The 22,320-nt window shown below is 38.4% G+C and overlaps 1 protein-coding gene across 2 annotated transcripts in view; it reads left to right on the top strand.

Annotated features, from left to right (window-relative positions):
* Window positions 1–22,320, top strand: part of AKR1D1 (aldo-keto reductase family 1 member D1) — a 76,028-nt gene that overhangs the window by 9,233 nt on the left and 44,475 nt on the right. For both annotated transcript variants that reach the window (XM_084896789.1, XM_084896788.1), the window contains exons 2-8: window positions 2,462–2,629; window positions 5,688–5,804; window positions 10,202–10,279; window positions 14,498–14,620; window positions 16,744–16,853; window positions 18,021–18,186; window positions 20,844–20,926. In XM_084896789.1, coding sequence (XP_084752915.1) covers window positions 2,462–2,629; window positions 5,688–5,804; window positions 10,202–10,279; window positions 14,498–14,620; window positions 16,744–16,853; window positions 18,021–18,186; window positions 20,844–20,926 — 845 coding nt within the window. The remainder of the gene's footprint in view (window positions 1–2,461; window positions 2,630–5,687; window positions 5,805–10,201; window positions 10,280–14,497; window positions 14,621–16,743; window positions 16,854–18,020; window positions 18,187–20,843; window positions 20,927–22,320) is intronic.

Below are 22,320 nucleotides of genomic sequence, written 5' to 3'. Positions count from 1 at the left end.
CTTTAAATGTCCCAGCAGAGGAACAACCCATCGAGTACCATGAACAATTAAGGTAACATGGTAACACAGAAAGAAAATCACAATTCTCCAGAAACCAAACTCAGTCATGAAAGATAGAGTTATCTAAATAATACAGAATTCAAAATAGCAGTCATGAAGAAACTCAATGATATACAAGAAAACTCAGAAAGGCAGATCTTTAAAATTAAATAAAATTAAACCAAAGGAGTAATTTACCAAAGAAATTTAAACAAAAACAAACAAAAACAAACAAACAAACAACAACAACAACAAAAACCACAGAAAGCCTGGAGCCCAAGAACTCAGTAAATGAAGTGAAGAATGCATTAGGAAAAGGACAAACCACATGGAAGAGAGGATTAGTGAGGCTGAAGATAGAAATCTAGAAATGATTCATGTGAAAGAGGAGAGAAAATTCAGATTTTTTTTAAAATGAAAAAACTGACCAAGGGATCAGAACTGAGGTCTGAGAAATAAATCCACCTATGTATGGATGTATGGGCAGCTAATTTATGAAAAAGGAGCCAATAACAAAAATGTTCAACACAATAATTAGAGAAATGCACATCAAAACCACAATGAGATATCATCTCACACCTATTCAATGGCTGTTTTCAAAAAGACAAGAAATAACAAGTGTTGAGGAGGATGTGAAGAAAACCCTTCACATGTAACCCTGTACAATGTTGGAGGAATTATAAATTGGTGCAGCCATTATGATGCACTACGGAGTTTCCTCAAAAAATTAAGAATAGAAATACCATATGACTCAGCAATTCCTATTTTTGGTACTCATCTAAAGAATATAAGAATATATATATATATATATATATATATATATATATATATATATAGAGAGAGAGAGAGAGAGAGAGAGAGAGAGAGAGAGAGAGACTTGAGTTAAAAGTGTTTATATCTGTGTGTGTGTGTGTATATATATATATATATATATATATATATATATATATATATTAACTGCATCATTATTTACAATAGCCAAGGCTGGAAACAACCTGTCTATTAGTGAAGAAATAGCTAAAGAAGACATAGTAGATAAACATGAAGGGATATTGCTCAGCCATAAAAACAATGAAATATTGCCATTTGTCACAATATGATTGAATCATAAGGGTAGTCTGCTAAGTGAAATAAGTCAGACAGAAGAGGCCCCAAATCACTTATCTGTAGAATATAAAACCAAAAAAAAAGTAATGAACTAACAAAACAAAAACAAACTCATACATACAGACAATAAAATGGTTGATTACCAGAAGGGAAGGTGGTTGGGGAAGAGGAAGATGGAGAAAGGGGGTCAAATATATCATAACAAAAGGAAACTAGACTTTTGGTGGTGAACACACAATAGAGTATACAGGTACCAAATTATAAGGTTATTCACTTGAAATTTATATAATGTTATTAACCAATGTTACTTCAATAAAAATAAATAAAATATCTTCATAACTAAAGAACAGTAATTTATATGTAATCTGAAAAACAGATAACTTATAACTCAAGTGTCAAGAATTTTTTAGGTGTTTTTTGTTTGTTTTGTTTCTATTCCTGTCAATGTACAGGGGGAGAGTATATTCTCACTCTTTGCTTCATGCAGATTTAAAAAATGAACAAAGTTTTGGCTACCAAATTTAGTAAGTATATATACTGAAAAATCTAGGATGCTGCTCAACAACTTTTCTCCCCCACCTTTATAGAAGCATAATTGACATACAAAAAGCTGCACATATTTAAAGTATATAATCAGATGCATCTGGCACATGTATACACCCATGAAGCCATCATCACAATCAAGAGAGTGAATGTATTCTTCACTGCCAAGTTTCCTTGTGTTTCTTTGTGATCCCATGTCCACAACCTCCACCCCAGGCAATCACTGATCTGCATCTCACTATAGATTAGTTTTCATTTTCTAGCATTTTAGATGAATGAAATCATAAAGTATTCTTTTTTGTCTTGCTTCTTTTCTTCAGTATACTTATTTGATATTCATCCAAGTTGCTGTGTGTATCAATAGTACATTCCTTTTTACTACCTAGTAGTATCCTATTCTGTGGCTGTATCTCAGGTTATTCACCCAAACCTTTGATTTATAACTGAGCCTACTATGTCAATGAACTGCGCCATCCTATAGCATGGATCCCATGAAAACTCTTGTTACTGGTAACATTGATCAAGTCACATTTCTGAAACCACAAAGCTAAGGGAAGACCTGGGATGGATGGAGTCTCACACTGAGGATGGGACACTCCCTAGAAGGTCAGTTTCTCCAGCCTCTAGATACCATCTTCCAATCACAACAGCATAGAACTGGGAATTTGTCATTTTCACTCTAAAACAGTGTACAGCAAAGTGTCTTGATTAATAATGATTGGACTAAAGACTAATTCCTTTTCTTCCAAACCTCAACCCTTTGTTATTTCAGACCTCTAAGGGGAGCTGTAAGACATCAGTTAAGGCGGCCATTGATGTTGGGTACCGGCACATTGATGGGGCCTACGTCTACCGGAATGAGGACGAAGTGGGGGAGGCCATCAGAGAGAAGATAGCAGAAGGAAGGGTGAAGAGAGAGGATATTTTCTACTGCGGAAAGGTGAGAGCTTCCCTTTACCCTCCATCCCCTCATATTAATGATGGACCAGATGTCACTTTTCTCTGCCCAAGAATGTTGGACTCATGAAGAGGAGTGAATTTTCAACCACCAAATTCCTTACTCTTGCCAAGATGTTAAGGACTAATAAGCCCCTTGAAGTGGGCTTTGGGCAAAGCTCTTTCTTCATAGTTGGGCACGGATTTAAAACAATTTGCAAAGAACCAAGTCTATGGAGCAAAAATTAGGGAAGTGGAAGGAAAGGAGGAGATGGTTCATATCACAGAAGCATTTGCTGAAGTTTTCTTTAAAAGAGCCGCCTTCTTTTTCTTTTGTGCCTATTTGTTCATAGATCACCAATTCTTTATTGATCTATAATTCATGTACCACAATGTTCACCATTTTGAATCAGTAATTATCAACATATTCACAAAAGTTGCATGACCATAACCACTACCTAATTTCAGAATATTTTCATCAATCTAAAAATAATCCCATGCCCACGAGCAATCACTTCCCATTTTTCCCACTCCTCAGACACTAGCAACCATTATCTACTTTCTGTCTCTATAGTTTTCCTATTTTGGCTATTTCATACAAATGGAATCGTACAATATGGCCTTTTGTGTCTAGCTTCTTTCATTTAATTACAACAAGGTCCATCCAAGTTGTAACATGTATCTTTTCATGGCCAAATAGTATCCCGTTGTATGAATATACCACCTTTTGTTTAGATCACTACCTTGTGAGCAATTTAAACTTCCAGTGTTATATACCACTATCCATTGAATGAAGAGCATTCGGAGAGATAAAGCATCATGATTAAAATGAAAGCCAATGGGAATAAAGAATGTATATTTACAGGCAAGCTTTGCAAGAATAAAGCTGTAGAACTTTAGAGAACTTATAATACAATTCTCATGAGGAACCTAAAGAAAAAAGACACTGCTTCTGATTTCACCCTCTCCCCAGACCTCCCCACCATCCAGCTCCCACTCAGTCTCCTTCCATGTTCTCCATTGGTTTGCAACTCTTCAAATCACCAGCCACTTATGGGTTATGATTCCAAGGGGCCACATGGAGCCACTGTCCCAAAATATCAATTTGAAGCTTTCATTTTATTATAGCTTTACAGTTCTGATGCCTAAAGATTTTATTATTAAACACCCTCTCAGTAGAGTAAAACTTTAAACCCTTAAGGGGGTGCTCTCCAAATGTTTCCATATTTACTATATTCCCTTTGATATTATTTACACCCCCATGACTATTCTGTAACTACCATTCTAATTTGTACTTCTTAATCCCTTCATGTTTTTCACGCATCCCCCCAACTCTCCTCCCATCTGACAATCATCCAAATGGTCTCTGCATCTGAGTCTATTTCTATTTCTGCTTGTTCATTTATTTTGTTTTCTAGATTACACATATAAGTGAAATCATATAACATTTGCCTTTCTCTTTCTGTCTTATGTCACTCAGCACAGTATCCTGTAGGTCCACCCATGCGGTTGCAGACAGCAAGATTTCATTCTTTTTAATGGCTGAGTCATATTCCATTGCATATATGCATCACTTCTTTATTCACTTACCTACTGATGAGCACTTGGATTGCTTCCATACGTTGGCTATCTATACTAATTAAAAGGTGATATGCTAATTAGACTAAGAGACCTTCCAGGAGACCTTCTGGACATCCTTCTGGGCAAAGTAAAGTCATGATGGCAGGGCCAAGGTAGAGGTGGTTAGGGGCGAAAAGGCTAGGAGGGGAGGGTAGTTGGGGATAATCAGGCTGTTGGGAGGTAGCAGATGGGAGCAAGGCTGGCAGGGGGGCCAGTTGGGGGTGATCAGGCTGGTAGGCAGAGTGGTTAGGGGTAATCAGGCAGGCAGGCAGGTGAGTGGTTAGGAGCCAGCAGTCCCAGATTGCAAGAGGGATGTCCAACTGCTAGTTTAAGCCCAATCCCACAGGAATCCCAGATTGGAGAGGGTACAGGCTGGACTGAGGAATACCCTCCCCTTTCCCTCCTCCCCCCGTTCACGAATTTCATGCACTGGGCCACTAATATTAGTATATGTCTATACTAATAGCAGAGTAATATGCTAATTAGACTGGGAGACCTTGTGGACAAAGCCATGGTGGTGTGCAGAGGCAGAAGCAGTTAGGGGCAATCAGGCTGGCAAGGGGGGACAGTTGTGGACGAGCAGGCTGGCAGAGGGGAGCAGTTGTGAATGAGAGGCTGGCAGAGGGGAGCAGTTGGGGGAGAGCTGGCCAGGTGGGGGGGGAAGTTGGGGGCAAGTAGGCTGGCGGGGGGGGGGGGGGGCGGGGAACGACAGTTGTGGGTGAACAGGCCTGAAGGGTGGGCAGTTGTGGGTGATCATGCCAGCATGCAGAGTGGTTAGGGGTGATCAGGCAGGCAGGCAGGTGAGCAGTTAGGAGCCAGTGGTCCTAGATTATGAGAGAGATGTCTGGCTGCAGGTTTAGGCCCGATCCTACAGGGCCTAAACCGGCACTCGGACATCCACTGAGAGGTCCCAGATTGGAGAGGGTGCAGGCCGGGCTGAAGGACACCCTCTCTCCCATGTACGAATTTTGTGCACCAGGCCTCTAGTTATAAATAAAGCTGCAATGAACATATGAATACATATTATGGTACTATTATATATTCTGATAAAGTAATACTCTAAAGTGCCAAGTGTTATGTCAGCTTATCCTATACTACATAATAATTCAGCATACATATTTTTATGCAATAATATAAATGAATACAATGCATATGAAGGCCTTGTAAAGAATAGAGCTATACCCTAGCTGGTTTGGCTCAGTGGATAGAGCCTGCAGACTGAAGTGTCCTGGGTTTGATTCGGTCAAGGGCACATGGCCAGATTACAAGCTCAATCATCAGAAGGGGCGTGCAGGAGGTAGCCAAATAATGATGTTCTCTCTCCCTCTCACTTCCTCTCTGAAATCAATAAAAAATATATGAGAAAAAGAATAAAGAGCTACATTATTATTATTTTTAAATAGTGTGAATGTTAGTTCACCATATCCTTTTTATTCTTTCAGCTGTGGCCTACGCATTTTGAACCAGAGAGGGTCCGCCCATACCTGGAGAAGACACTCAAGACCCTCCAGCTGGATTATGTTGATCTTTACATCATTGAAATGCCCATGGCTTTTAAGGTGAGTTCAGACACCTAAAAGTTTGGCCTCCACTCTATGGCAGACACGAGCCAGCAGCCATGTGCACGAAGCTAGTTCATTACTTAGCACCACAGAATGTTATCGTTTTGTTACTGTGGGTCAGGCAGCACTGACCTAACCTAACAAATGTCCAGAAAGACTATGTGTAGGAGACTCGGGCTTGGATCCCATGTTTCTTGATTCCTAATCCAATGCACTTTTTATAATAGAACATCTTTACAATTGTAGTTTAAGCTGTCCATCAAACCATCAAGTAGTCCCCAAATAGTAGTCCATATTGTAACTGTCCAGCATCCAGACACACCCCTCTTCCCACTCACATAGTCATGACAATGTTCCTGCATGAAGAAATGCAAAATAATGTAGACAACTGAAAACTTACTCACCTTCCACTGCTCCAAGGGACATAACCGAAAGAATGGTCAGGTTTTTTTGGGATCAGCAACAAGATCATGGTGATAGCTCTTCCTCTAGCTCAAAAGCACTTCTTCCTTAAACTTTCTCAATCTATAGACTCTGTGTTAATTTAACCACCAACAACACATCCCATATACACTGCTGAAGAGAAGTTACTGCTTTAAAATGTCTCTGAGGAAAGGAGAGACTGGAAATGAAACTGGTCACTTGTGTGTGAGGCACACCAGAGCTTGCTGCTCAGAAGAACAAGGACTCTCTGCCATTGGGGTGGCCAAATTTCCTTTACACAAGCAGCCTGCTGCCCCTGTTCTGTTCTCTGGGAGCTGTTTCCGTGATGACTCTTCTCTGTGGTCACATCCAAGAGGGACTTGGGGAAAGACTCCCCTTTTGCATCCTACTTCATGTAGATAGGAGTTTGCAGGCTTCACAATGGCCTTGGTGAATCAAACCTTTTAATGGTCAGTTTGGGGTTTCACAGACATAACAATATCCCTTAACATTTTCCTAGGCTACAGAACCAAGGTGCCTAGTTTGAATCCCAGCTCTGTCACATGTGAGCCAGATGACTTGGTCAAGTTTTTACATATCACCTAAACATGGCCCAGTGGAAAGAGTATCGACTTCAGAATCACGCGGAAGAGGGACTGACTTTCATCTTTATTACTTTCTAGCGGCCCATTGCATGAAATTTGTGCATGGAGGGTGGTTCTCTCAGCCCAGCCTGCACCCTCTCCAATTGGGGACTCCTTGGGGAATGTCCAACTGCCAGTGTAGGCCTGATCGGCAGTCAGACATCCCTCTCACAATCCTGGACCACTGGCTCCTAATTGCTCACCTGATTGCCCCTAACTGCCCCCCCTGCTGGCCTGGTCACCCCCAACTGCCCCCCCTCCCCTGCCAGCCTGATTGCCCCACACAGCCTACTGTTCAGTTGTTTAGTCATCCCTCAATAACCCCCCTGCCAGCCTGGTTGCCCCAAACTTTCCCTACCCCCACTGGCCTTGTTGCCTCTCACTGCCCCCCTCCACCCACTGGCCTGGTCACCCAACATAGCCTGCTGTTCAGTCGTCTGGTCATCCCTCACTAACCCCCGCTGCCGGCCTGGTTTTAGGCAGCCATTTTGTGAGAGCATGAGGGTTAATTTGCATATCACCTTTTTATTATATAAGATTAGCATAGAGTCTTTGATATTCCTGAACTTCCCTTCAATTTCATTATTGGTAAATCAGACAATAATAATTCACTTGCTTAGTGTTGTGAGGAATCATTAAAATTATAATGTGAAATTACTGACACAATGCCAGACATTTCATAGATAATATAAAAATAATATTATGAAATGATCCGGTGGAAATATATATTCCAATATATAGAATATTTTCAATTAACAAAAGAGGAAGTTGAGGCCCGAAACAATGAAATAGCCTACTCAGGTTTAAAATCCATCAGAACTGGGGTCAGATCCTAAATACCCTGTTGCCATTCCCATATTTGTTCTCCAACAATAGAGAGTCCCTTCTGCCTTATTTTTTTAAATGATGAATGGCATTTTAAAAAAATAAATGAAGTTACTGATGAACAGGAATGAGAATCAACAGCATAGATTTTTAGAGGGTTGAATTATTCTTCTAATAATGTCTTCAGTAGGAGCAGGAGTGGAGGGAGAAAGACCATCGAATGATTCAGAGCAGGGGTCCTCAAACTTTTTAAAGTGGGGGCCAGATCACGGTCCCTCAGAGAGCTGGAGGGCCGGACTATATGAACTACTAATCCCTACTGTAACACCTTGGCTGCGCTCACTGCCCAAAAAACCTGGCGGGCAGGATCAGACTCCCCTGGGGGCTGCATGTGGCCCGCTGGCCGTAGTTTGAAGACCCCTGAGATAAGGGGTGAGTAAAGTAGACACAATGGAAGCTTAAGAGGAACTTGCCTAAGAGAAATGGCTAACATGGGCTCAGGGGTGATAAGGACTTAATTAAAGTCTTGGAAAGTAAAAAGTATTTAACATGGTATATGACAAAAAGCATAAAACCATTCCAAACAGAAGTAAAATTGAAGGGAGACTGGAGTGGAAATGTGGGCCATAGTGTCAAGAAGTTTAAAGAGCTTGGGAAGCAGAGACAGAAAGGGTTATTAACATGAATGATGATGTGGCATTGAGGACTAAGGAGCCTTTTTCCTGCTGTAAATGAAACAGGAGGAAACTGAGTCAAAATTGTGTTGGCTAAAGAAAATGTTATCACCAGGGGAAAGTTTTGTTCAGGTGAGATAGTGGATGGAAAAAAAAAAAAAAGGTTTTCTAAATATAATGAATTTTGCCTTAGCTGGTTTGGCTCAATGGATAGAGCATCAGTTTGCAGACTGAATATACGATTCCAGACAAGGGCACGTGCCTGGTTGCGGGATCGATGCCTAGGTAAAGCATGCAGGGGCAGCCAATCAATCATTCTCTCTCATTAATGTTTCTATTTCTCTTTCTCTCTCCCTTCACCTCTGAAATCAATAATATATGATAATAATAATAATAAATTTTGTCCAAATGCTTGATTTTCAATAATAATTCCTACTATCAAGGTCTACAAAGACTTGTATGCTGACAACCATACCCAATAGACACTATATCCTCATTTTATTGATAACTTTCAACACAGTTGACCACTATCTCCTGCACACATTTTCTTCTTGTGACTTCTATAATACCACCAATTCCTTGATTCTTTGGCAGCTTCTCTGCCAACCTCCAAATGTTATGCCAGAATAGTATCTCTGTTTTCAATATTCTTGTCTTACTGAGCCACAGTGTCTATAAGTGACCTCGTATAGTTGCAAGGATTGAATACTATTTTATATGTAAGGGCTACCAAATTTTGTCTACAGCCATGACCGCTTTCTGAGCCTCTTTCTGAGACTTCTCTATTCAACAGCTTCCTTTAATAACCACTTGAACATTTGGTCACTTCAAACTCAAAATATTCATTAAAAAAAACTCTTGATTGCTAACCCAAACTCAGGAAATGATTACCACCATCGATCCCAGGAGCATATGAATCATCTTTCATTTCTCTCTATTTCATTTTCAAGCCCATAAAAAATGAGTCCTTTATTCAGATACAACCAGAAAAGAGAAATCTGAAAGACAATGTTCCACACCAGTTAGCCTTAGTTGGGAAAGGATCATCCAAAAACCAGGGGAGGAAAGTTGACACTAACTAATGTGTGAAGTAGGGGGGGGAAAATTGCTGAACTCCTGGAGGGCCCCAAAATAAAAATTAAAAAATAAAAATAAAAACAGTGAGCAAGTCCAAAAGAACTGAGAGCACACTGTGCTCTCCTCAACTGTCAAAACACTGAATCTAAGAGTCCTAATTCTCAACCTCTACTCTTCTTTGATGAGTAAATCTGTCATTAAAAGAAAAGTTTAGCCGAAACCGGTTTGGCTCAGTGGTAGAGCGTCGGTCTTCGGACTGAAAGGTCCCAGCTTCGATTCTGGTCAGGGGCATGTACGTTGGTTGCGGGCACATCCCTGGTAGGGGGTGTGCAAGAGGCAGCTGGTCAATGTTTCTCTCTCATTGACGTTTCTAACTTTCTATCTCTCTCCCTTCCTCTCTGCAAAAAATCAATAAAATATATTTTTTTTTTTAAAAGAAAAGTTTATGGATTAAGAATAAGGATAATCTGTTGATAAATAAATGAAAAATGAATGCCAGTATAGAATAATGGGATTACTGTGTCACATGTTTTGGAAAAATGAAAGAATTTCTGACAGTCCTTCCAAGGTGAGAAATATATAAAAATATAACGTATTACATAATTATATAAACATACTAACAAATAATTAAACTTTTATTGCTTTCCCAAGGCTAGAGTATATTGGCATAAAGACAATTCAAATTCCATCATTTCAATTCTCAGATATAAACAACAGAATTATCCTTTTTTGTTTGTTTTTTCTTTTTTAGCCTGGAGATGAATTCTATCCTAGAGATAAGTATGGCAATTGGTTATATCACGACACAAATTTGTGTGCCACTTGGGAGGTAAGTTCAAATGGGCCTTTTATTCTTCTATTCTTTTATTTTAAAAGGCTATGTTTTTTAATTGTGACCTCATTACTCCTGTTTGATTTAGTAGGAAGAGATGCAGCCTTTACTCTCCCAGGGAATATACTCTAAAAAGTACACTATCTCTTTCTAATGGGTGTCCCCCTCTAGGTAACAGTTGAAGACCTGAAGGGTGGTGTTGTTTTGAGGGGTGAGGAGGCAGCTACTAGTTTCCTGGTCCCTGGGGCTCTTTACCCGAGAGAACATATACTCACTCCTGTTGTCATCGGAGTTGAGTAGATTTGGTATTTCCCTCTAAGGGTCTGCCTGACAGGGTAGCCAGTATCCCCAGGAGAAAATAGCTCATAGCTCAAAATAACAAGGTATTTATTTCATAAGGAAACAACATATCTCAATTACAGATCCCAACATAAACAGAAGACCAAGAACTTTTAAATTAGCCAAATAATATATTAAAAGAGATAAGAAAAGATACTAGCAATGTGAAACAAGAACAAGAAAACAATCATTAAGTAAGTAATAATTAGGAAAAATAACACACAATGCAATAGATGGCATAAAAGTGAAATGGATATAAATAAGGAAAAAATGGAATCAAATTGAAAGATCAGAATAAGGAAATCTACCAATATGAAGTAGGAAAAGACAAGAAAAAAATAAATATGAAAGAAAAACTAAGAGATATACAGGATACAATTAGAATTTTCAGAACTCACAGAATAGAAAAATAAGAAAGGAAATATTTGAAGGAGAAGAAAACCAAGATATTGAAAAGGCATAAAGTACCAAAGAGGGAAGATAAGGAAACCCTAACCTAGACACACTATGGAGAAATTTAAGAATATCAAATATAAAGAAAAAATATTAATGCTTTCAGAGCATAGCAAGTAAACCAATAAATGAGATAAAATGGGGGTAATAAAAGATAATCCAAGAGAAGGCAGGAAAAGAAAAACAGAAGGAAAATTAATAGGTAGGGAAATCAAAAACAAATGGGAAATTTAAACTCAGTGGTATCAATAGTCACAGTATATATGCATAGTTGAAACAATACAGTTTAAAGGCAAAGGTTGTCAGAATGGACAAAAAGCAAAACCCCATTATATATTATATACAAGAAACCCACTTTAAATAAAAACATATAAATATGTTTAAAGTCAGAGGTTAAAAAAGGAGAAAAAAACAGGAAAAAATATACTAGGCCAACAGAAAGAAAGCAGGAGTAGTTATTTTAATATCAACAAAGATTTTGGTGCAGAATATTACCAGGAATAAAGAAGTTTGTTTTATAATAAAAAAAGTAATAAAATCCTAAACATCTACTCACCTTATAACAGAACTCCAAAAATACATAAAGCATAAACTAAGAAATCTGAAAAGGAAAAGACAGTAAAAGAATCAATCATATATAATGAGATTGGTATCAATTTTGTTTTGATTGGTTCTGTTTTATTAGCAGCAGCACAGGGTGTAAAAGAGATAAAGAACAGTATTTTCAAAATATTGAAGAATAAAGAACATTGAACTTTATATCCAGTCAAACTGTAAGACAAAAATGACGTATGATAAAAATATTGTGTAATCCATACATTGCTCAGAAGTTTTGCCCCATAAAGACCAACATTGAAAACTATCCTATATAATAAAAGTCCAGCAACTGAAACAGAGGAATGATCAGAATGACCAGAGACCAGAACAACCATGGCCCTTCACCATGGCCGGCCCACCACCCAGCTGGGACCCCCATCCTGATCCAGGGCTCCTGTCAGAGCAATCTGGCCAGCCCCACCCATGCACCAGGCCTCTATACTACATAATAAAATATGCAAATTGACCCTAATGGCAGAATGACGAGAACTTACCGCTCAATCAGTCATTATGAGACACATTGGCCACCTTTTGGTCCGTTTCCCTGGCTGGCAGGCTCTGATTCCCTGATGGTAATGGAGAACCGGGGGTGGGTGGCAGGGGATGCAGGTGGCACCAGGCCAAGGACCCCGCCCCATTAGTCACCCTACACACAGAGGGCAACCCGTGGCAGGGGCAGGGCCAGTGAGCAGGCGGAATGGCCACATCTCAATTCTACCAATAGGCTCCAATCACCCGATGGTGAACAGAGACCTGGGGGTGAGGGGACGAGCCTGGCTGTAGGCAGCCTGGGAAGATGGCTCTGATCATAGGACAGGCCTAGGGACTGTACCCACACATGAATTTCATGCATTGGCCCTCTTGTTACTAAATAAGAGAAGCAAAACTTTAAAAGATGCTCCAAGAAGTGTACAAAGTGAAAGTGATCAAATCAAACTTGATATAGTTTTTATTACCTATAAAACGATCCAATATTAAATAAGAAGAGAAAAATATACCTATAATAATAGGAAGTTAAATTTTATATAGACTATTAACATCATAGATGTTAGGGGCGGGGTAAATCAAGAAATATGGGAGCATGTAAGTTCTTGTCTTTATTAAAGGAAAGATAGAGACACAAACTTTTAAAAGTAAGAGAGGATTAAAAAGAAACAAAAGTGGGAAAACTGAAATAGGAAATTAAGATGGTAGAAACAGTACAAATATATTTATAGTTGCAATAAATATGGACTAAATTCACTACTAAATACAAAGATTTACAGATTAAAATTAGACATATCTAAGCATAAAGACATGTGAAAGTTAAAATTTAAAGGATGGGGGAAATCTTATCAGTCTGATACTTACCAGAAAAAGTTATGTAATTATATTAATATCTGACAACATAGTCTTTTTGTGTGTGTGTTTTTTAATCTTTACCTGAGAGCACATTTATTTTTATTTATTTTTTAAATTGATTTCAGAGAGTAGGGAGAGGGAGAGGGAGAGAGGGAGAGAGAAATCAATAATGAGAGATAATCATTGATTGACTGCCTCCTGCATGTCCTCTATGTGGGACTGAGTCCACAGTCTGGGCTGTGGCCTGACTGGGAATCAAACCATGGTTCATGGATCAGTGCTCAACCACTGAGCAACACAGGCTAGGCAGACAACATAGTCTTAAAAACCAAAAGCATTATTAGGGATGGAAAAATTCCACATCATGATAAAAGATTAAATTTACCAAGAAAATATACCAATTTACTATTTTTTAAGAATGTTACTTTTTAATATATTTTTATTGATTTCAGAAAAGAAAGGAGAGGGAGAGGGAAAGAGAGAGAAAAGCATTAGTGATAAGAATCATTGATCAGCTGCCTCCTGCAGCCCCCTAGTGGGGATCAAGTCCACAACCCTGGCATATGCCCTGATCAGGAATCAAACTGTGATCTCCTGGTTTATAGGTCCAGGCTCAACCACTGAGCCATGTCAGCTGGGCAAGATATATCAATTTTAAACAAATATGTGTCCAATAAAATATCTGCAAAATATATAAAGCAAAAATTTGGAAAACATTTAAAAAGGAATACATGAGCCAAGACCGGTTTGGCTCAATGGATAGAGTGTTGGCTTGGGGACTGAAGGGTCCTAGGTTCGATTCCGGTCAAGGGCATGTACCTGAGTTGCGGGCATATCCCCAGTGGGGGGTGTGCAAGAGGCAGCTGATTGATGACTCTCTCTCATCGATGTTTCTAACTCTCTATCTCTCTCCCTTTCTCTCTGTACAAAATCAATAAAATATATATTTTTTAAAAAATTAAAAAAAATAAAAAGGAATACATGAAAACATTATAAATCCACTATCATAGTGGAAGATTTCTGATGTATTCCAAGTTTAAATTATTGAGAAGCCAGGAAAAGCTAAACCTAAAATTATATATAATGTGTGTGTATATGTGTGTATATACATCCATATATGTATGAGAGAGAGTGAGAGAGAGAGACAGAGAAAGAGATTTGCATCCCAAAATAGGAGAATATACATTTTTACACTTATCAGACACCTAACGAAACTTGATTAGGTACCATAACATAAAGAAAGTCTCAACAAATTTCAAGAAATAAGATTGTTATATACATTACAGGGGGGGAGGGGGGAAGCTATGTTATACAATGCTCCTCAAACTCAATCACATGATTCCTGTTGTCGTTCCCCCCCCCCCCAGAATGACTATTGACATACCTATGGACTTTCCTTTTTTAATAATTTATACTAACCCTATAAATAATCATTCTTACTTATTTTGAGGCTTCCATCTTGATTCTTTGGCATTTACTCTACAGGCTTTGGAAGCTTGCAAAGATGCTGGCTTGGTGAAATCTCTTGGCGTATCCAATTTTAACCGCAGACAGCTGGAGCTAATACTGAACAAACCAGGACTCAAATATAAGCCAGTCTCCAACCAGGTACAGTCTGACAAGAGGGTGGGATGTGGCAAGGAATTACAATGGTTACTTGACATGAAGATTCAGAAAGTTTTGTGGTCACTCTATATAAGACCCTGGGCAAGTCTTTTAACTTCTCTCAACTTATGTCTCTATCAAATATATTTTTATTGATCCTAGAGAGGCAGAGAGGAGGGAAGGGGGATGGATGGAGAGAGGAAGGGAGGCAGAGAGGGAGGAAAGAATGGAAAAAGGGAGGGAGGGAGGGAGGGAGGGAGGGAGGGAAGGAGGGCGGGCGGGCCAACACACAAAATTTCTTGTGCAGCCATTTACCTTGGGCTATGACAGAGGGAGGGCAGAGTGGACTGGAGCTATGTAAGGAGAGTCTATGGTTGGCAGCTCTGGGTTGGAGCTCAGAGGTCAGCCACCCCGGTTTCCTGTGCTGAGTCATTCCCTCACACTGCAGAGGACATATTTCTTCTATATACCTTCGCTATACAGGCAGTTTTTGCTTAGAGGGAAGGCAGTTACCCAATCCTTTTGAAAGATCTCTCACCCTACCTTGTGGTCTATAGCCTGAGGCAAATTAAGACTGAGAATAACGATCAGACTGCAGGCAGAGGTGGATCTCTAGAGGCTTTAAGTGATATATTTCTAGGCCCAACACTAGGAAAATCAGAACCTGGCTCACAACTTGGTCCTTTTCAAAGGCACCAAGCCCCAGCAGAGGGAGCCACCAGCTATGGATTGCTGATAGCTTCAAACAGGGAAATCGGGGCCAGTAAGAAACAGTATCTGACAATGTCCTGCACTAGAGATCGGGAGTCATAGCAGATATACCTAATACATAGACACAAACTCAAATAGGCAGCCCAAATGGTGATAGACAAAAATACTACCCGAAAATGAAAGGACAAGAGAATACTCCAAGAAGAAGAGCTAAATGAAATGGAGATGATAAATTTATCAGATATAGAATTTAGAATAATGATGGCAAGAATGCTTAACAGCATGAGAAAAGATATAGCAACTATGAAAAAAGACCCAATAGCAAATAAAGAATGGCATAGCACAAATAAAGAACACACTGGAAGGAATACACAGCAGATTAGGGAAAGCTGAGGATCAAGATCATTGAATTAGAAGATGGGGTAGAAAAAAAATCACTCAATCAGAGAACCAAAAAGAAAAAATATTTCAAAAACAAAATCCAACACCCATTTTTGAAAAACACTCTCAGCAAAGTGGGAATAGAGGGAGTATATCTCAACATGATTAAGGCCATATATGACAAACCTACAGCAAACATCATACTCAATGGGCATAAATGAAAACCAATTCCCCCTAAGAATAGGAATAATGTACACTTTTTACTCTTATTCAACATAGTACCAGAAGTCCTAACCACAGCAATAAGATAAGAAAAAGAAATAAAAGGCATCCAAACCAGTCTCTCATTATTTGCAGGTGACATGCTATTGTACATAGAAAACCCTAAAGACTCCACTGAAAACTACTAACTATAAGATTTAATATATGAATTTGGCAATGTAGTTGGGTATAAAAATAACACCCAGAAATCGATGGCATTTTTATACACCAATAATGAATTCTCCAAAAGAAAACTAAACAAATAATTTCATTTATTTTGCAACAAAAAAATTAAGGTACTTCAGAATAAACTTAACCAAGGAGGTAAAAGACCTGTACTCAGAAAACTAAAGGACATTGAAAAAAGAGATAAAAGAAATATAAACAAGTGTCTTCCCCCTGGTGGTCAGTGCACATCATAGTGACCGATCATTCTGCCATTCAGTCATTTGCATATTAGCCTTTTATTATATAGGATAACTGAGTCTGTTCACTTCAAGTTTGAAACTATGATAGGGACACAAAATTGAAATTGTTTCTCAATTATTTTAGAATTACCCACAGATGGTCCCCTCACTAACTTTCTTTTAATTAACCTCACTAGTATTTAAACAGTGTTAAGTTTCTTTGTTAGTAAAAATATTTAGAATTCATCTCATTATCCATAATACTTTTAAATGAATTTCATTTCAGGATTTTTTTAAAACTACATAAAATTGCATTCATCTACAAGGCCTTAATTTTGTGCTCTGCTCTCCAATGCAACCACATAGGTAGAGTGCCATCCATATTTCACCCAGAGGAAACTCCTAGAATTTTGCCAAAAACATGACATTGTCATTGTTGCATATAGCCCTTTGGGGACCTCTAGGAACCCATTGTGGTAAGTATGCTGTACATCTCTACAGGAAATGTTTTCTTTGATGTAGAGTATAAAGCTAATGTGAATTATTTGATTGAAATGACTCTATTGTGCTGTGTAATCTTTTAAAAAGTTACTTAAACTCTCAGGTCATTCTCCATATATCCAAGTTGAACTAACAAAATTTTCCTCACTTAGATGTTATAAGAATTGATTATACTATACTAGAGGTCCAGTGCATGAAAATTCATACACTGGAGGTGGGTGGAGGGGTCCCCTCAGCCCATCCTGCCTCCTCTCACAGTCCACAAGCCCTCAGGAGCCAAGGCTCAAGTAACCAGGGCCAGCCAAGGCTTGCACTGCTGGTAATGACAGCAGCAGAGGTGTGATGGGGGCGTTGCCTTCTCCTGATCACTGGCGGGAGATGGTTCCCCTCAGCCTGGCCTGCACCCTTGGGGGATGTCAAACTGACAGCTTAGCACTGCCACATAAGCAGGAGAGGCTCCTGCCACCGCCACTGCACTAGCCAGCCATGAGCCCAGCTTTTGGATAAGCAGTACTCCCCCAGTGAGAGCTCATTGACCATCAGGAGGCAGCTCCTGCTCTGAGCAGCTGCCCCCTGATGGTCAATGCATGTCATACAGACTAGTCATTCTTCCATTTGGTTGATTTACATATTAGCCTTTTATTATATAGGATGTATGAAATTACCTAACAGTGCTCTACAAATGTTAGTTTAGGTATTATTTGATAGAGTCTCTATGGCCTATCTTCTGAAATTTTAGAATTTTTTTTAATCTCTGTATTCAATGGCAACACTTCTACTGTGATGTGTTCCACAGACCAAAGTGGAAATTTTTCTACTCTAATATTTGTACCTCTTACTTTTTCCACTTGGGGCTTCCTGCCTTCTCACATATGCCTTCTTTCAGCCCAGCCCTCTCTATGAGACACATCAAAACGTATTAACTGTCTCAAAAAGGCATCAATATAAATTTTCCTCTCTTGATCTTCCCATACTAAGAATAACTCTTCATTGAGGACTCTGCAATCACAGAAATTGCTTACAGATTACCTGAAATGTCCTGGTAGGTTACCAGGTGAATGGGAAGACAGAGGAGGAGGAGTGATTAACCACTGCTTCTCGTTGATCTAGCTAAATATCATGCATGTTTTTATTTTTTTAAGGGTGAATGTATCTTTGCCACCTTTGTTAAATGATGAACTTCTAACCTCATTGGGGAAAAAGTATAATAAGACTGCAGCTCAGGTTGCTTTACGTTTCAACATCCAGCGAGGGATAGTTGTTATTCCTAAAAGCTTTAACCCTGAAAGGATCAAAGAAAACTTTCAGGTAAGAGAACTGCTTCTGAAAATGTAAAAAAGTAGGGTATTTTTTATTTAAAGAATTTTCTGTTTAGATTAGTAAGAAACTTATAATACCTTCACATTTTATTTTATACCAGCTCTCTGACCCACTTTGCCCATATCTGCATTTAATTTTAGCTGAATTTGAGACAATTGCTAGCACTTTGGGAACTGCTTTGCTGATTTTATTATACACGTACTTCAGAGATACAGTATTGTGGGTACTATTCCAGACCACCACAGTAAAGCGTGAATTGCAATAAAGTCACACAAATCTTTTGCTTTCCCAGTACATATAAAAGTTTTGCTTACACTATAGTGTAGTCTATTAAGTGTGCAGTAGCATTATGTCTAAAAAAGTGTACATTCTTTAATTTAGAAATACTTTATTGCTAAAAAATGTTAACTATCATTGGTGCTTTCAGCGAGTCACCATCTCTCTGCTGGTGGAGGATCTTGCCTCAATGTTGATGGGCTGCTGGTGGTTGCTGAAGGTTGGGGTGGCTGTGGCAATTCCTTAAAATAAGAAGATAATGATATTTGCCATATTGATGAACTCTTCCTTTCATAAACAATTTCTCTGTCATAGGTGGTGCTATTTGATAATTTTTTACCATAGACCTTCTTTCAAATTGGAGTTAATCCTTTCAGGCCCTGCTTTATCAACTAACTTTATGTAATAGTCTAAATCCTCTGTTGTCATTTCAACAATATTGACAGCATATTCGCCAGGAGTAGGTTTCATCTCAAGAAACCACTTTCTTTGCTCATCCATAAAAAGCAACTCCTCATTCATTCAATTTTTTCATAAGCAATTCAGTCAGATCTTCAGGCTCCACTGCTGATTTCTAGTTCTCTTGCTATTTCCGCAGCATTTGTGATTACTTCCTCCACTGAAGTCTCGAACCCCTCAAAGTTATCAATGAGGGTTGGAATCAACTTCTTCCAAACTCCTGTAATGTTGATATTTCAATCTTTTCTCATGAATCAGGAATGTTCTTAATGGCATCTAGAATGGTGAATTCTTTCCAGAAGGTTTTCAATTACATTGCCCAGGTCCACCAGAAGAATCCCTACTGATGGCAGCTATTGCCTTATAAGATATACATATCTTTTTAATATATTTGTATTGGTTTCAGAGAAGAAAGGAGAGTGAGAGAGATAGAAGCATCCACGATGAGAGGGAATAATTGATAGGCCGTCTCCTGTATGCCCCACATTGGGGATCAAGCCAGCAATTTTGGCATGTGCCCTGACCAAAATCGAACCTGGGGCCCTTTAGTCTGCAAGCCAACACTCTATCTACTGAGCCAAACCAGCTAGGGCTGAAATATATTTCTTAAATAATAAGATTTGAAAGTCAAAATTACTCCTGGACCCATAAGCTGCAGAATGGATGTTATGTTAGCAGGCCTGAAAAAATTAATATCACTGTACATCTCCATCAGAGTTCTTGAGTGACTTGGTACACTGTCATATTTTGAAGTAAATTTATTGTTTTTCTGAACATATGTCAATAGTGAGCTCAAAACATTTATCAAATCATGTTGTAAACAAATGTGCTGTCATCTCAGCTTTGTTTATTTAGCATAAATCTTAAAATTCTAAATTTTCAGAATGGCAAATTGAGGATTTGCTTCAATTTAAAGTCACCAACTGCATTAATCCTTAAGAGAGTCATCCCTTTTCTCGTGCTGGAGTTGAGGTCATGTGACAAACAGCCTTACTAGGTGGTAGAAGGGAAGTTCATAAAAGGAAAAAAGGTGATTCTGTTATTAGCAAAGAGAGGAAAGAATGCTAGACAGTTATATCAACTACTGACAGTATTTTAACACTTACCAAAAATACCTCATAGTAAAAAAAATCTAATGAGAAAAAGGGAGTCACTGAGTGACTAATGTGTAGACTCATCAAAAATTTAAAAAATTAAAATAAAAAAAAATTTTGAAGTACCTAAAACAAATGTGGGCATGTATTCAAAATTCTACTGTTCAGGCCGGCCAGTATGACTCAGTGATTGAGCATTTGATCTATGAACCAGGAGGTCATGGCTCAATTCCTGGTCTGGGTCCATGCCTGGGGTTTTGGGCATGATCCCCAGTAGAGGGCATGCAGGAGACAGCCAATCAATGATTCTCTCTCATTATTGATGTTTCTATCTCTGTCACCATTCCTCTCTGAAATTAATTTAAAAAAATATACTTTTTAATGATGAGAGAAATGTTTGAGAGGACAAAACAAAGCAAATTAAAAGGTTTTTAAAAGTACAAAAGCAAATTTAGAGACAAGGGATTATTTTTTAAGTGTAAACAGGCTCCAGTCCAGAATCAAAAGTTCAGCATCTCATGCAGAAATAATAAGAATTCTTCAATCTTGGGATTTTAGATGTCCTGAATATACGTTTTCACAGCATTTGGAATTTCTTACAGGATGCCCCCAGCAGAATTGTTTTAAGACAAAGCGCAGAAAAGAATTCCTGCTCCACATCCATTAGGTCCCAGAGCTAATGCAACTCCTCTTAGACATTTGCAGAGATGTTCATAAATCTTTGAAGGATTCCAACTGCTGTCCCCACTCTCTGATCCCAGGCTTGACCCATTTTCTATCATTATAAATGTCAATCTTTTATTTCTGTTATTTCAGGTCTTTGACTTTTCTCTTACTGAAGAAGAAATGAAGAGCATCGAAGCCTTGAATAAAAATGTCCGCTTAGTGGATCTGCTCTTGTGAGTTCTGGGGATCCTTAATCGGGTACCACCCAGTGTGGTATTAGATTGTCAAGTGTCATCAAGAGGGCTCTATATTCCCAGAAAGCACAAGGCTAAAGGCCACTGGGCAGCATATTCTGAATATTAAATTGGTCTGGGTAAATTACTAGTACATTCATTCTAGGAACTCCCTGCAAATCTACAAGTTTATTTAAAAGACGATTTCTGGCATTTACATCCCATCCCATGATAAGTTAAGGCATGGCAGGCTAAAGACCTTAAGAAGAATTTAGTCACAAATAATAAGATTCAAATTAATCCAATTGCATCACAATTATTCAGATACCAGTTGTATTTTTTTACAAAAATCAAAGTAATGCAGGAATTGGAGCAAAGTTATCAACAAAAGACAATTCCTGGGTCAAAGACATGAGAATGTAGTAGAAAGAGCATCAAGTTGAAAGCCAAGAAACTAGTTTTATTCATGTTATTGACACTATTAGAGATACACTACCCCACTTTACCCACCCAGTCCCAGACCGCCCCCGCCCTCTCTCTGGCCATCACCACACTGTTGTCTATATCCATGGGCTATGTATATATGTTCTTTGACTAAACCCTTTACCTGAAGAAATTAGTTTTAGATGAATGCTCACCTATAAGATTTGAAGCTTCTAGCTCCACCATCTAGCTCCATCCATTCACAAATAAAATTCCTTCACTCCTTCAAATGTTGCCAAATTCAGCTAATTCATGAGGTAGCTCTTTATTCTCCAGATATTACGGGTCCTTGAAAATAAAAAGAGAATATACACACATGTTGTATCATTCTTTATTAGTATTTCCAGTTCTTCAGATTACCTGGATAGTTATCTTTTTTTTCAATCCTCTCTTTAAGTGAGCATTGATAAATTAAAATAGTTCCAATATTTTGGACACTTTGGGCCCCACTTTATTTCAAGAGTCAGAAACTGTTGTGACTGTGTTAATGCCAAATTTCTGAATCTATTTCTGAATAAATTAAACAGCTTGCTAATGTGAAGTTTCCAGGGGGAAAATTATTGACATCAAAAAGTACCACCTAATCTCAAGAATGAAAGAGTAAACAAAAACTTGGAAATAAAAAACATACAAATATGAAGATAAACTATTTCTATTGAATAAATATCATTCAATTAAGAGATAGTAGGATGTAGTCAGTCCACCAATGTACTGATTTTTTTTTTCAGAGTTAGTTGGTGATATTTTGTTTGACATTTGACATACTTAATATAGAGTTCTAGATACACTGAAAAAGTAACTCATCATATCAGGAATAGAAAAATTATCAAGAAACAAAAATTAGGCCTCATGAGTTAAAAAAAAAAAAAAAAAGTATTATTTAAGCACTTTGGGCCATGATTTCTTTTTGT

The sequence above is a fragment of the Pipistrellus hanaki genome (assembly GCF_964339955.1).
Source record: "Pipistrellus hanaki genome assembly, chromosome: 10".
NCBI classification, from domain to species: Eukaryota; Metazoa; Chordata; class Mammalia; order Chiroptera; family Vespertilionidae; genus Pipistrellus; species Pipistrellus hanaki.
This window is presented reverse-complemented; position numbering and strand designations above follow the sequence as displayed.